At 34.3% G+C, this 17,003-nt stretch overlaps 1 protein-coding gene across 2 annotated transcripts; it reads right to left on the reverse strand.

Moving 5' to 3' along the window:
• Nucleotides 1-4,282: 4,282 nt before the first annotated feature.
• LOC123700179 (apyrase-like) lies at nt 4,283-13,136 on the reverse strand. 2 transcript variants are annotated; one of them, XM_045647317.1, is made up of 11 exons: nt 12,997-13,136; nt 12,350-12,578; nt 11,840-12,031; nt 11,168-11,298; nt 10,686-10,827; nt 9,743-9,869; nt 9,287-9,444; nt 8,458-8,548; nt 7,990-8,151; nt 7,366-7,532; nt 4,283-4,516 (listed from the first exon to the last, which is right to left on the reverse strand). In XM_045647317.1, exons 1-11 carry the CDS (start codon nt 13,098-13,100, stop codon nt 4,391-4,393), a joined length of 1,629 nt encoding a protein of 542 aa, XP_045503273.1. In that variant the 5' UTR covers nt 13,101-13,136; the 3' UTR covers nt 4,283-4,390. The 2 variants fall into 2 exon arrangements, with proteins under 2 accessions (XP_045503273.1, XP_045503274.1); XM_045647318.1 differs by lacking the exon at nt 12,997-13,136 and adding an exon at nt 12,658-12,735.
• Between the last annotated feature and the right edge of the window lie 3,867 nt (nt 13,137-17,003).

Raw genomic sequence — 17,003 nt, forward strand, 5'->3', positions numbered from 1 at the left:
AAATTAATTAAATTATTCGACACAAAATTACTACTTTTAAAGAGGTGCGCTGGGCACATAACTTCAAATAAAACACACGGTTTCAGTGACAAAGAACGACTAATTTATTTTATTCAGACCACAGATTCAAAAGCACATTACAGACATAACATACCACAGATACATTTGACATAACTGTCACTTCTATATTTTGATACTTTCAACAACTGCCATATAGATTACATACTTTTTAAAGAATGCTTTTAATAGATGTTCAACGATATTTATATAATAATAAATTATTGTGTAATTTCTTAATATGTTATTTATAAAGTAGAATATACTATAAAGTCCATAATATAGCATTTACAGCGATTTTAAGGCAATTACGTGGTTCAAGGACCTTGATGATTCTGTCACTACATTTGAATTTGTTTTTTTAACCGCCCCCTATAATATACATCGTTGTTGAAGAAAAAGTGACCAAAGATTAAGGAATTATAAAATGTATCGTATTGTATTGCAATGTGTTAGTCGTTTCTACCTAATTTATGCTTTCTCTGAGAGGCAGTAACATTTATGAAAAGTAAATATTGTGTACTATGTATGTTGTAGATGTAGTGTAGAAAGCCTCATCTTTCAAAATTAACCTTATTAAGCAAGGTCTCTACTACATGACCCATTCTGAAGACCCTAGAGTGGGGAACAATTAAGAAAACACCAATTTAGAAATTAATCTTATTCAACACGGAATCTACTATATTCTGGAGACCTGATGATGACTAGAGTGGAGAACATCTCACCTATAGAGATATTATAAAAGATGGAGTATGTACATTATTTGACGTAATTCTATAGAACGGCCTCTATCATGAACGGCCTCTATCAGGTAAATGTATTTAGCGTTCTCTGTATATCTCTACTTTTCGGTGTGTGTAGGTTGCATGCATATATATAGTAGGAATATATGCATGCAACCTACACACACCGAAAAAATTAGAGGAACGGACAAGAAATCATAGGTATTTTTTTCGACTTGTTATGTATTTTGTAGTTAGTTAGTTAGTGGTTGATTTTTTAAATCCCTTACATCTTTGAAATGATGAGGAGAAAAAAAATGTGTTTCGATTTTTAAACAAAAAAATATTATACCCATTTAAGAGTTTGGTGCCTATTTATCGACTATAGCAGCTTCAAATCAAAAATATTGTAACGTGTTTTAAGCAATGACTGATATGGGTCATACCTTCCGTTCAAATACAGTGTAGGTGTGTCGGTATCTATGGTATATTACAATGTTCATCGGTATAGTTAAACAGTCATATATGTGTTGGCGCGGGCAAGGAAGAAATTGGGCAACTGACGCTTTAGATGACCGTTTTATAAGGGCGAAAACTTGGATAATTTATTTTGTTGTGGCTTTGGAAAAAAATGCATGTGGCGTGTGTAACTGTGTAGATCAGTACCACCATATTATAGCAACAGGAATAATATAGTACAGTTGAAGATTAAACATGAAGGCTCCGATCAAATCTATTTTTTATGATGTTGTATCTTTAAATTTATGGTTTTCGCGAATGTTGGGTTGTAGAATAAAAACGCCTTCGTCACACTTAATATTTTATTATTCCTTCACTTGGTACATTCATTTGATAGTTTTCTTAAATATACATATAATAAATCTGTAGAAGGGTCAATTCTGTACATTGAAAATATTGAAAAAATAACTAGCAGGGGGTGTTACTGGATCGATACCAAACCCAAATATGTGATTAAAAAAATTTTTGTCTGTCTGTCTGTCTGTCTGTCTGTCTGTATGCGAAGACATCACGTGAAATCTACCGGTTCGATTTCGATGAAACTTGGTATAATTATACCTTATTATCCTGGGCGTAAAATAGGATACTTTTTATCCTGGAAAAATACGTAGAAAAAAAATTAATCTCAATTTTTCAGTTATCCATAGACGTTGTTCTGTAGTAGGTACCGCGAACACACGTTGCGTATTATTATAGACCTAGCCGTATCTGGGTCCAATAGATATTTATAAGATGTCATTGTCCGAGTTACTCAAAATGGAGAAATAAACCATCCACGCAAAGACCAACATCCGCGCGGACGGAGTCGCGGGCGGAAGCTAGTCTATACTAATATTATAAAGCTGAAGAGTTTGTTTGTTTGTTTGTTTGAACGCACTAATCTCGGGAACTACTGGTCCGATTTGAAAAATTCTTTCGGTATTAGATAGCCCATTTATCGAGGAAGGTTATAGGCTATATTTTATCACGCTACGGGTAACAGGAGTGGAGCCACGGGGGTGAAACCGCGCGGAGCAGCTAGTCTTAAATAAATCACAAGGCACGGCTATGGCACTTATAGACTGCACTGGTCGGCTGTTTGAGATCAATTGGCTCGCTGATCGTCTCTTCAAAAAATGTAAGCGATCGACTGACAACTAACCGACTGAAGGGGTGGTTGTGAGGCGGTAGATTATAAATAACAGGAACCTTGTCTATGGAAGTATACTATGTATGATTTTAAAACACGAATCTATTTCTTTTTTCCTCGGAGAGTCTCTGCAAAGGAATTATTTTTATATAATTTATCCATACTATTATCTCAGATATTTTATTACACTATCATAGTCTCAAAAGAACTAAGATAGTGCATTCAAAAATACTCATAAACTACTGAACCGATTTGCCGCATACAAACACAAAATTCTAAATACGTATCGAGAAAAACACTTCGATAGCGCGATCTAAAAAGTGTTCAACGACATCTAGTAATATTATAAATGCGAAAGTAACTGTCGGTCTATCTGGTACTACATCACGCCCACAGAACATATAAAGAGAGGTTTATATGTTCTGTGATCACGCCTTAACTACTGAACCAATTTGCATGAAATTTGGTATAGAGATATTTTGATACCCGAGAAAGGACATAGGCTACTTTTTACCCCGGGACATAGGAAATCCCACGGGAGCGGGAGCTATGCGGGTTTTTCTTTGACTGCGCGGACGATGCCGCGGGTGGAAAGCTAGTATTTTTATGAATCATGAAATCATCAGTTCACCCAATTAAAAGTGCTGAGGTCACGGAACCAACAAAAAGTTCAGTTGAATTGAGAATTTCGTCCGGCGTTCGTTTCGTGAGGCGTCGCGTCGGTCAAAAATGTTGTTATCGGTTTAGTCAGTTTTGACTTACCTACGATTTTATTATAGTATATGGATTATTTTGGCTTCAAATATACGATAGAACAGCAATTAATCTTTTTTTTTTTAAATATTCAAGGCACAGGGAAAGTCTGGTTACTGTTTTATTATACTTAGGTATGTTTTTTCTGATAATATTTTACTGTCAAAAATTATCGACACTAGCACTAGATATTATTCAATGACGCCTTTCAAAAACAAAACGAATTTACAAACAGATTTTTATTTATTTACATACCTCTTTTTAACTTTCATTTCTTAAACTGCTCTTGTAAATAACTATTAGAATCTGGTTTAATTTAATAAAACATTCAATTCGGTGAATTTTAGCGTTATTTTGCAAAAAAAACCACAAGTACAGTCCCCCGTCCGAGTCGAACTGACACCGTCAAATTTCGAGGAAAATATGCAATAGAGGTGAGGTTTTATGTGGGTTTTATTATAGATTCGAGTTTTTTCTTGATAATTTAACGATAATAATGAAAATTGAAAAAATAAACAATACAAGTTATTACAAATATCATAACATATTTTTTGGTATAAATTTCATATATAAAATATGTAGCCGTTTTCCTAACAAAATGCGTTTTATGTTAAAAAAGGGGTTGATTTGTATGTATTTTTTTTATGTTTAGGCCGTTCTAAAATGAAAAGTAAACAATACACTTTGTTTATTATATCCTTGAGTATCACATATATTTTTTTAAGACAATCGTACCAACAGTTTCCTCAACAAAATTCAATATGTATAAGGTGTTTTTCGGTTTTGACCATAGTGATCACTGATCACCTTAATGTATGGGAAGTAAGTAAATTATATATATATTATTATAATCGAGTAGATATTACAATTTTCAACGCAATTGCCGTACTCTTTACTACTTGAATGTCTTAAATGAAGATCTTTACAGTTTATATTTGATGTTATAATTTATAACTTTAAAATACTAATTTTGTTTTAAAAGCTAGCTTCTTTAATATTCGCATCTCATCCGATTTGTTCTACTCATTGGATTGCATCGTTATATAAAATGTTTAGCAATAAACGCAGTATGTACTTATGTCAAATAAATAAAAAATCCATATTTACATAATGATACTATTTAATTAACGTAACCAGACAACTGTTCACATAAATATAATAACAATAAAATATACAAATAAATATATTTTTTATTATTTCTAAAATAAGTTTAATACACAATTTGGATTCTACCATCGAGATCTTGGAAAATGATTTTATTTTTACGCATGTTGTCCTGAAGAATTTTATAATCTGTATCGTAGATTTGAAGGTTTTCTCTGTTTTGGGATAACATCTGAAACAAGCAATAAATATATAATTAATAATTATTACGGTATTTATTGAAAAATCTACATACTATGTTCAATAAAAAGTCCTTAGCATGATAACTATTATAGACAGCGGTATCTTGGGCCTTAGACAAACGTACGTAACGCCATGGAATAGAAACTGCTAAGCTGCTAACGCTAATTATTGACATAAGCTCATGACATTTTGGTAATGGTTCGATCACACTACCAACGACGCAGACGACCACGACCAAAGTTCCAATCTTGCCGAAATTTGTTCAAAATCAATATTAAAATCTCCCGTCATTCTGGTACTCAGGAATAAAAAAATTCGAGGTCAATTAATAAAAAGAAATAGGGTTTTTTGCAATTTTCGCCGAGACGGTAAGTTTATCATACAATCACCTGAACCAAAATTGTATATAATCTAATTATCTATAAAAAAGGTTAAATACATTTTTTTCTAGGAGCCACCGTTTCTATGAAAAACCTGTTTGTTTATCCATTGATCTCAAAATTTTTTTTCCAAACACCAATACGACAGGAAATTCTTAAATTTCATTTTTAATTGTGTTTTTCACAATTTTATTTAATTGCGACTGGATGAAAATTTTGTTCGTGGTCGTCGTTGTCGTTGGTAGGGTGACCGAATCCTTATGCAAAACATCATACGCTTATGTCAATTTCTATCGATAGCGCCCCCCGCCATCGCCGATATAGTCCTGCGTGAGCACCCGGTAGGTGGCGCGTGACATCATCACACGAGATTTTCACATACCAAAAAGTGCGTGGCAAAAGAATTTAATATTTCCCAAAAGAAAACTCACCGAATACCCGCCCCCGCCATCGCCAATCTATTCCTTGGCGTTTTGACGTTTGGCTAAGGCCCCTTGGATGATTATTAATCTTTGTTAAATTAATTGATATAGATATTACCGCGTGGTTTAAGTGTGGTTGTAAAATTATCTCTTACAATTATCTACTCGTTTATCAATTATTGCAATCATCAATCAATTTGCAGCGCTTATACTGACCAAAAACCAAAAACTGCTCAAGGCGTCTAAATACGTTTTTCCTACATCTAACTTACGTAATGTGTGAGCAGCCGGTAGATGGCGTCTAGCGTGTGAATACGCATATCCATGATGTCATTACATGAGATTTCCCTTACCAAATGTATAACGCTGTTAAAGATTTCACTTCTATGCAGCGCACTGACGCGGATATCACACGCGCGATGGGCGCTGATGCGTTATATACGTGTATTGGTGAAGCTAACATATAGATAGCTTACCAAATGTATAACGCAGGTAAATATTATACGTATATATCTTACCGAATACCCGCCCCCGCCATCGCCGATATAGTCCTGTGTGAGCACCCGGTAGGTGGCGTGTGACATCATCACACGAGATTTTCACATACCAAAAAGTGCGTGGCAAAAGAATTTAATATTTCCCAAAAGAAAACTCACCGAATACCCGCCCCCGCCATCGCCGATATAGTCCTGCGTGAGCACCCGGTAGGTGGCGCGTGACATCATCACACGAGATTTTCACATACCAAAAAGTGCGTGGCAAAAGAATTTAATATTTCCCAAAAGAAAACTCACCGAATACCCGCCCCCGCCATCGCCGATATAGTCCTGCGTGAGCACCCGGTAGGTGGCGCGTGACATCATCACACGAGATTTTCACATACCAAAAAGTGCGTGGCAAAAGAATTTAATATTTCCCAAAAGAAAACTCACCGAATACCCGCCCCCGCCATCGCCGATATAGTCCTGCGTGAGCACCCGGTAGGTGGCGCGTGACATCATCACACGAGATTTTCACATACCAAAAAGTGCGTGGCAAAAGAATTTAATATTTCCCAAAAGAAAACTCACCGAATACCCGCCCCCGCCATCGCCGATATAGTCCTGCGTGAGCACCCGGTAGGTGGCGCGTGACATCATCACACGAGATTTTCACATACCAAAAAGTGCGTGGCAAAAGAATTGAATATTTCCCAAAAGAAAACTCACCGAATACCCGCCCCCGCCATCGCCAATATAGTCCTGCGTGAGCACCCGGTAGGTGGCGCGTGACATCATCACACGAGATTTTCACATACCAAAAAGTGCGTGGCAAAAGAATTTAATATTTCCCAAAAGAAAACTCACCGAATACCCGCCCCCGCCATCGCCGATATAGTCCTGCGTGAGCACCCGGTAGGTGGCGCGTGACATCATCACACGAGATTTTCACATACCAAAAAGTGCGTGGCAAAAGAATTTAATATTTCCCAAAAGAAAACTCACCGAATACCCGCCCCCGCCATCGCCAATATAGTCCTGCGTGAGCACCCGGTAGGTGGCGCGTGACATCATCACACGAGATTTTCACATACCAAAAAGTGCGTGGCAAAAGAATTTAATATTTCCCAAAAGAAAACTCACCGAATACCCGCCCCCGCCATCGCCGATATAGTCCTGCGTGAGCACCCGGTAGGTGGCGCGTGACATCATCACACGAGATTTTCACATACCAAAAAGTGCGTGGCAAAAGAATTTAATATTTCCCAAAAGAAAACTCACCGAATACCCGCCCCCGCCATCGCCGATATAGTCCTGCGTGAGCACCCGGTAGGTGGCGCGTGACATCATCACACGAGATTTTCACATACCAAAAAGTGCGTGGCAAAAGAATTTAATATTTCCCAAAAGAAAACTCACCGAATACCCGCCCCCGCCATCGCCAATATAGTCCTGCGTGAGCACCCGGTAGGTGGCGCGTGACATCATCACACGAGATTTTCACATACCAAAAAGTGCGTGGCAAAAGAATTTAATATTTCCCAAAAGAAAACTCACCGAATACCCGCCCCCGCCATCGCCAATATAGTCCTGCGTGAGCACCCGGTAGGTGGCGTGCGGGTCGAGCGGCGAGTAGCGCGGCACGCCGCAGTCGATGCAGCGCACTGACGCAGATACTATGCGCGATCCGATTGGCGCTGATGCGTTGTATACGTTACGCATGCCTGGGAGATATTATGTTATGCTTTGAATTGTATTTTTTATTAACCCATTGAGCCCCGAGCGGCCCGATCGGACCACGACACAATAGATTTTCTATTGTGTCTGTGATTCCGGGGCCTGAGCTTTTAATAACATTGATTTTTCTTATGTGTATTTTTGTCTTGCAAGAAAATGTGAATGGGCAAATCCAGATTTTATGACACTGCCTTGAAGTAGAACTCCGAAAATTACGTATGCGTAAAAATCTGTAAAATTTTATCACCGATATTTTGATTATTCATTAATTGAAAAATGATCAAATGCCAGACCAACGACGCCATAATACCAGACTCTTCCAATTTTATTTATTTTTTAATTGTATTTTATTACTCAAATTTAAGAGTTTATTAAGATTACTCTGTTGGGTATTGGATGACAAATTAAATGAGGTAAAAGTTCATATTTGTAATAAATTCATACCAGCGACTTGTAACATCCGACTGCTGTAGAAGCTAGTGGGGTTAGTCTGCTGCACTCCGAGAGCAAACTCAATAGCTTCCAGAATGTATTTCCCTTTTAAATCGTAAACTTGCACCTTATTTTCAAACGGCACCGCCATCAATAGTGCTTCTGTTGTGATGTCTGCAATAGAATTGATATTTGCAATTGAGTCTCGAGATAAACCTTAATTCTTATATACAGTATAAAATTTTGTTACAAATGTAAATATACGAAGCAGTTTTATTTTTCTTTGCATTCAAGTACGAAGCAAAATGTTGTTACTTGCTTTTTATTCCGCACGGAAAAATAATGGGTTACCCGTTACAGTATCAATAAGTGCATTCTTATTCTTTCTTTGTTTTTATCAAATATGCACAAATTTAAGATACTCTCCAGTAAATAATAATTTTAGCTTGTTTTGTAAGTTTGTATAAAAATAAGCCATACTTCCTGCTTCAATAGCTACACGCACGCCGCCTGCGTTGATCATACAAAGATGTGCGTAGTTCCAATTATCTCCGCTTGCCTTTGATATCATCTAATTAAATAATAAAATTATTTATTACTTATTATACGTTTATAGGATCTTTTAAATCATCAGAATCTGAGAAAATGTATCGGAAGACAGAAACTACAAAAAAAATAATTGCATTTACCTTAAAAGATCTTTTGTAATATGATTTAATATAGACTGCATTAATAAAATGATAGCCACCTAATATATGATGTCGAAAGAAAATAATAGGTAAGTATACTAGGTATACAGGGTGATTGGAAATTCGACGTGATCCTTCAAAGGGGTTATACTAGAGGTCATTTGCAACAAATTAAGTCCAGTTAACCAGGGCTCAAAAATGGATGGTTATGCTATGACGGATTTTGATTTTTAAAAATTTTCTGCCTTTTTACCAAAAACAATTAATTATGAAAAACTGTTAACATTCAATTGATATTTTTTTGAAAGACGAAGAATGAGCGGTCACTTTAAAAAAAAATTGCCCAAAACTTGCATTACCTCAAAAAGAAAAGGGTCATAGCTCAATAACCATCCATTTTTGACCCCTGGTTAGCAACACTTAATTTGTTGCAAATGACCTCTAGTATAACCCCTTTGAAGGATCACGTCGAATTTCCAGTCACCCTGTATATTAATATATTATATGTATAAAGGCTAGAGCTAATGCTCTAGCTCTTTCAACTTTACCTAGACCATACTTTGACATTGTATTAAAATATGTATTAGGACTTTTATCCCATAATTTTATTAGTACCACACCTGTTCAAGGAAAGCTTCACAAACCCAGCTACCAAGATTGCACTCTCCTCGGAAGCAACGTGCGCGGTTGAGTAATGATAAGGAACGGCCTAAGACTTCGCGGCTTATCGGGTATAGTTCTGCACGCCATTCATCTAGTAGTTCTTCCATGCGAGCATCTTAAAATACGTAATTACAATAATATAGTGCAATTCATTCATGTGATGATTTAAATTAACAGTAGGTATTATGGGCTATAGCTACGATCGCGTTGCTCGCGTCGCTACTCAAATTAGCAAAATAAATAAAAAAAAATATTTCAGAAAAAAAAAACATGCTCGACCTGTATATGACATTGGAAGGGTAAACATTTGGAAGGGTAGAAAATTAAATCTCGCTGCACAACGCCAACAAGCCGGTAGTTAACGTGCTAAGTGATAAAACGTTAGTAGTAAAACATTTGGATCCATTGATTACCTTTTATGATAGAGGTTCCGAGGTATATAGGATGACCATCCCACGACACTATTTTGCCTTGATTGTCAAAGTACAACGTTATATCTCCCAAGTAACGTGTGTAGCAAGATGCTTGGACGATCAGTATCTGTGATAAAAATATTTATATTTTTCATGTTCAAGTAATTAATAAGAAGGTACCTAAAATTTAAGTCCCATGTTAAATATGGAAAAGAGTTGCACATCCAGCTATTATCGAAGAAAATCAACGGACAAATAACTATTCATCATGAATAGATTCTTTGTTCTACGGTAAAATTATATCAAATATACCAGGAAGACTTTTGGAATTCGATTCTTATCAACTAGAACTACCTATTATCATTTAAATGATAATGCTCAAAAATTTTTAGTCAATATTAAAAAGTCTCTTTTTAACAGTGACCATCTTCGAATCCATTACCGTCATCCTTGCAAGGGTCTGATTTTCCAATAATTAATCATTATACTTATCAAGTAGCGTGTTTAAATCGTGTTATAAACGAGGTAAAGTCATGTTGATATGCTGATAACATCGCGATTGTTATCAATATTGTTTATAGTATGGACTAAGTATTTTAAATAAAAGCATGGTTTTCAATTATGTAAAATATTTTTTATGTTATAAATGTTAATAAATTATAATATTTTAAGGCGTAATACACTTTGCCATAGATAGAACACAGATTTTCACTTCATTAAAAAAAATCATATTTCCATCGTGTACTACTAGATAAGGTAGGAATTCGAGAATTTAACTAAAAGATCTAGTTCATTCGAAACTGCATTGCCTATTGCATCGGATACGTAGGTAAACCTTTAAAATATTTTATCAACATCCCAAATCTTCAAATATCTTGAAGTAAGATTTTAATTTTTAATTTGAATACAGATAACTATAAAAACTAAGCAATAGTCTACTTACTCTATGCCCATTGCTCTGCGTGACAACGGTAGGGTAATCCCCTGCGGGTGTACCATCAGGGGCTTCCCCAGTGAATAATAATGTATGGGAATGCGCTCCAACTATAATGTCTACGTCTGGAGACATATTAGCTGCTAATCGTCTGAAAATATAAGCATAAAATATATCAGTGACCTACATATTAATAGCTCTATAAAGAGTAGGTACTGGAGAGATATGTATTATTTATCTAAGTCTTTATAGGAAGAATAGCGTTTCTATAATTTATCTGTGTTATTCGCTAGCTCTAAGACTATGTCGCAAAATATTTTTACACCTCTACATGTAGATACCTATCTACAGGGTGTCTTGGCCGAAGACAATTTAGCGGATAACCTAGTAGGTACTGAAATATTTACTAACTATGAAAACCGATAATTAATAGAAGAGAATATATCCATAACTTAAAAGTACTATATTTTTATATGCATGTGACGACTTACTGGTCACTATCATATCCCACATGTGAAAGTACAATTATAATGTCTACACCTTGTTCTGTCAATATGGCAGCTTCTCGATTAACTGCTTCTAATTCATCTTCCATTATAACACGTCCTATGTCTGCTGAAAACTGAAAACGTAGAATTTTGAATACGCTATGATAATTTTTACAGTTTTGAATATAGGAGGGTTAAATTATGTATTGGGCATACAAAAAGGTCGTTAATTATTTTAGAAGTAATTATTACGGCGATTAATTTAATTTGATTCTGTAACATTCTTTTAGTTGAGACTTAAAAAGATAAGATTGTAGATTCTCTACATGCAGAAAACGCATTACGCATTTATTTTGGATTTCGGTAGCCGGGACCTCATGCCTCTAAAAAGGGGCTTGTTTCGCTTTCAGTATCTAAAATTGTAAAAGTTCATGACGTCATACAAATTGCTATCATTTATTTTATGTTATTGGATATATAGATAACAATATCAGTGAATTAATCCAATCAGTCGCTGATATTTTGATTAGAATACTGACTTTGTTTACTGCTGGTTAACATTTTAAAGAAAACACAGTCACAGACAATATAATGCTATACCAGATATAGGTACCCTAAATTTAAACTAGCTTTAGAATTTTTTAAGCCTATAAAAGTAATACATAAATAACATACCGTACGTAACAGAATACCGATGATTCCAATTTTGCGGTTATTCCTTTCAACAATCACATGGTTCTTTATATATTGCCCTAATTCAGGCTCGAAAGTTGTGTTTACGTTAGCTCCAAGCATAACAGCATCCAAATGGTACAGGTATGGCAGTAATCCTTCGATACCGTGATCGAATTCATGGTTACCTAGTACCTTAAAAATAAAGGAGATTTTTTTCTCTCTAGTTGTGTAAATGAGAAATATTTTATTAAGTATATAAAAGAATACTAAGTAGTTAATGGGGATATAATATTTTGTAGATAAACCTCGTAACGTAGGTATGATTTAAATAGCAGCTTAGAAATATTGAGCATTTATACTAAAGTTTATGTACGTTTTTGACTTGGTATTGACACATTTTCTTCCATCTGAGCCATGTGCCTCTTACATTTTTTATTTTTTTCAAAACTTATCTTCGAACGTACTTTGGAATAATAAACGTAAATTTTAAGAAAATATTAATCAACTCACATGAGCATCATGCTTAGGCAGCAAATTCATAAAGTGCTGCGTGACATTCCATCGCATGAAGTTGTACCAGACCGTTCCTTGGAAGGTGTCTCCCCCATTTAGTACTAAAGAGTCTGGTTCAGCTTCCAACGCCTGTCGTATCCCCGTGTAAAGCCGGGAGAAACCACCGATACATTCATCGTCTGGGTTTATACATGAGCTCCCAGATGACGCCGTAACCTCGTCAAAACTATAAAGCGATGTTTAAATATTTTCTCATGGAAAATGGGGTTCTAACAAATTAAAGGTGTATTATGAGGTTGTTTTACCTTTATAAATTTTACAGAATGATTAATTTAGAAAATTATATCAATGTGAATCACCAATCGATTTCGATTATTTCTCTTATGTGCTACTATTGTTGCAACCTTACTGATGGCTAGTGCCACATAAAAGATTGATTGGGTTCACAACAACTTAGATGTATACCGGGTCGTATTGTAAATATCAGCCATATTTACGCTCCGTAAGGTCGAATATCGCATTTATAAAAATGTTTGTGGGCGAGCAAATTGATAAATTGGATAAATTTTACATTCAAGTATTTTTAATAAAAGTTTCCGGTTAAAGGTTTATTGTGATTTATGAATTCAAAACTAAGTACTTACTGAGCATGAAAATCATTATAATGTATAATATTCAGCTTAAATAGATCTTCAGTTTGCGCAAACACTCCCGCAATCACAAATAAAAACACCACACAACTCCTCATGTCTGCCTCCACCTTACTTCCTAACTAAATAAAATATTACAGCTTGATATTGCACATTCAAATATTTAGGATCTTATCAATTTATACCACTTAATCGGGCTTAATTTTTATAACTAATAAGCCCGATTATTATTATTATCTTACAAACTTATCAAATAGGTACTCTATCTGAAAAGTAGAACTCACGTAAATTATCATAAAATGCAAAAAATAATACTTAACGTCTATTACTATACTATATTATTTCTTTTGCTTAATATTCGCTAAAATATTTTATGCATATCATAAGTTTCATCAAGCTTAAAATGTAATTTTACGAAATTTATCTATCCATAGGTAAGATAAGGTAAGCTCAGTCTTTTAGACAGAGTCCTCTGATAATAGGAGGAGCCTGCTCAGCTTTCTCAAAAAGGTCCCGATTATAGTGGTTTCATAGAACAAGCAAGAAAAAATATGAAATAAATCGCTTACTATAATTTTTCTCAAGACTTCTCTCAGGTTCAGTTGAATTTACTTATATCTAATATTTGATTTTAAATGAATAAAGAAGTTTTTATAATTCTAAAACATTTATTTAAATTAATTAACTCTAAGCATAACAGTGACAATAATACTTGAAAAATATCTACATTAAAAATAAATATTCGCCAAAAACCATCATAATAAAGTAGATTGAATATAAAGTTCAGGTAAACGAAGCAAAAAAAAAATCAACTATGCTGTTGACCACTAATTTCTGATAGTTGACTATAATATTATACAAAGAGGCTTTCCACCTACTTTATGCTTTTGGTTTTTGATATATATAAGTTTATAATCCGTCAAAAAGTTTATCTCTGGAATGTTATTCCTGACTTGTAAAATAATTTTATTCTAAAACTTATCAAAAATGTAGTCGATAATGAAATCTAAAGGAAGGTAATTAGCATATTATAGTTTTACATGAAAGTTTAATATAATATAGTCTTACATCACATATATATTGTTTCGACCAACGAAAGCCCCTTTGACACAAAAATTCTCTTTGGCTTGTATTGTATTGTTGTAATGTAAATCGACATTAAGTGTTAAAATATTGATTTCATTACCGACTTCTTGCTTACACTTCACAAAGTATTAACGATGAAATGCAGGACCCAATATGAAATGATGTAATTCGATTCAAACCGAGAGATAATATTATTGAAAAAAAAAAAAAATTAAAAAACCGCCCAAAAAATTTGTGAAGTGTATTCAGGGTCTGTTAAAAAATCATTAAAAACATTTAAAAGTTAGGCAAGGCACTTTTTTACTAAGGCTAAATATATAAATACATTCATATTGTTATAAGATTTAGAATAATTTAATGTAATAGTTTCTAAAACATAGATAATAAGTACACGCTAGATGAAAGACGAAAGTGCAATGCGGTATATTATCTATACATATAATAAATCTGTAGAAGGGTCGATTCTGTACATTGAAAATATTGAAAAAATAACTAGCAGGGGGTGTTACTGGATCGATACCAAACCCAAATATGTGATTAAAAAAATTTTTGTCTGTCTGTCTGTCTGTATGTGAAGACATCACGTGAAAACTACCGGTTCGATTTCGATGAAACTTGGTATAATTATACCTTATTATCCTGGGCGTAAAATAGGATACTTTTTATCCTGGAAAAATACGTAGAAAAAAAATTAATCTCTATTTTTCAGTTATCCATAGACGTTGTTCTGAAGTAGGTACCGCGAACACACGTTGCGTATTATTATAGACCTAGCCGTATTTGGGTCCAATAGATATTTATAAGATGTCATTGTCCGAGTTACTCAAAATGGAGAAATAAACCATCCACGCAAAGACCGACATCCGCGCGGACGGAGTCGCGGGCGGAAGCTAGTAATTAATAACAATATAATTAAGAATAGTTTCTCTTAAAACATTACTATACAGAGTGAATTGCACGATTTATTTGGAAATAAGTAGTTTGATTAAAAATAATATCTCATTTTCATCACAGGTTACAAGACTTCGTATGGGACCATAAACGACGTACTAATCACTCCGTATGAATATATATTTTACAACAAACATCTAATAATAGTAATACACACTCAAAGGAGGCGTCATAATTTTACTTGCATTAAATACGCCTCAAAAAGTCATGTCATATTGTGATGTTGCTTACTTCTTGTAAACAACAAGCAGTTTTTTGTTTTTTATTAACTTTCGTCATCTTATATAGTAGAACGCCTTTGAACTCCACATATAACAAAACTTGTGCCATTATATTTATAATTTCGTAGGTATGTTAACAAAAAACCAAATGCTTATACCCCTTGGCGGAATTATTGTTCAATTTCAATAAGAAAGTTATGCGATACACCGTACTTTTCATTCTAATAAAAATTGTACCGGCCGGAAACCTAGATGTTTATAGTCACAATATTTATTTGAACATGGTTAGTATCAATAATTATAATATGACAATATCAACGAAGAGCATGATAATTAGCTTTGGGATAGCTTTTGGAATTTATACACAAAACTAATTATCTAATATATAAAAATCAATGCCACTTTTCGTTGTAATTCCATAACTCGAGAACGGCTGAACCGATTTCGATAATTCTTTTTTTATTATATTCCTTGAAGTACGAGGATGGTTCTTATGTAGAGAAAACGTTAATATGTACCACGGGCGAAGCCGGGGCGGACCGCTAGTATGGTATAAATAACATAGTTTATTTTAAATTAGAAGCTTGTATAGTATGCTCAATTGTATAGCACAATCTACGATTATACGTACTAATCTTTATACCAACCAAAACAATTTTTAATCTCAAAATGAGTGAAATATATTATTATTACGATTTCTGTTTAGGTAAGAATCATAAAAGCAGTGGGGTGCAAAATTTAATAATAATAACATTGAGATAATATTATACGGAGACGACACCGCCTACATCACTTATGTTCCGCTCAACATACGCCATATGGCGTAATTGCACGCTCATTTTTTATTTGTTTTAAAGTGAAACGCATCAAAATATATGCCTTCGTGTGTGTTACGATATTGCACAAATAATACAAATAATACGGAAAAGTGCAAAGGAATAACTTTCATCGGTAAGTACCTAACTAGATAATAATTTTTAAAACTTAGTTAGAGCAAAAAAATGGCGCACAGATTTTGTTCGTGGTGTCTACTCCATATGTATACCTCAATGAATAATAAATATTAAATAGCAACGGAGATCATTCGATATTTTTAAAGTATTTTAGGGCCGATTTTTCAATCCCGAGATAAACAGTCTAATAACTACCCATCGAATAGATTTATTCAACTGTATATCTAACTCATAACGGCTCGCCTATTTTTCAATTGTGATTTATTTGATGAATAACTATCTGACCAAATATTTCCATATTGGCAGCTCTGCTCTCGAAGTGGCGAAACAAACATATTAAATTAGTCAGGTTAGAGCGGGATAGAGTCAACTCTTGCAATTTGTCAACAACCGTCATTATGACTCACGTCAGGAGTGCATTTTAAGTTTATCTTGTGTTCTATGATTGTTGATTATTGTTTTGATTCGAGTAAAGAGTTTTGATTAAATTTGTGTTTAAATTTATATATTTTACGATGGAAACGACATAAAGGCAGCGTTCGGCAAATTTTCAATGGCATGGTCATCAATACTACCAAAAACATCAATTTCAATATGATTTTAATTGATAATAATTATATAGAAAGAGGCTTAATTGTTAATAATTCTATGCTCTATGTTATTACATACGGAAATATCCCAAATTTGACGCGTCAGTTGTCAAATCAAACGCCTATTCGTCGAATAGCGCGCTATCTGGCCGTTGGAGCGGCAAATAGATTTATTCATCAAATAACGTAGTTATTCGATA

The sequence above is a fragment of the Colias croceus genome, chromosome 19 (genome assembly GCF_905220415.1).
Source record: "Colias croceus chromosome 19, ilColCroc2.1".
Lineage (NCBI taxonomy): Eukaryota > Metazoa > Arthropoda > Insecta > Lepidoptera > Pieridae > Colias > Colias croceus.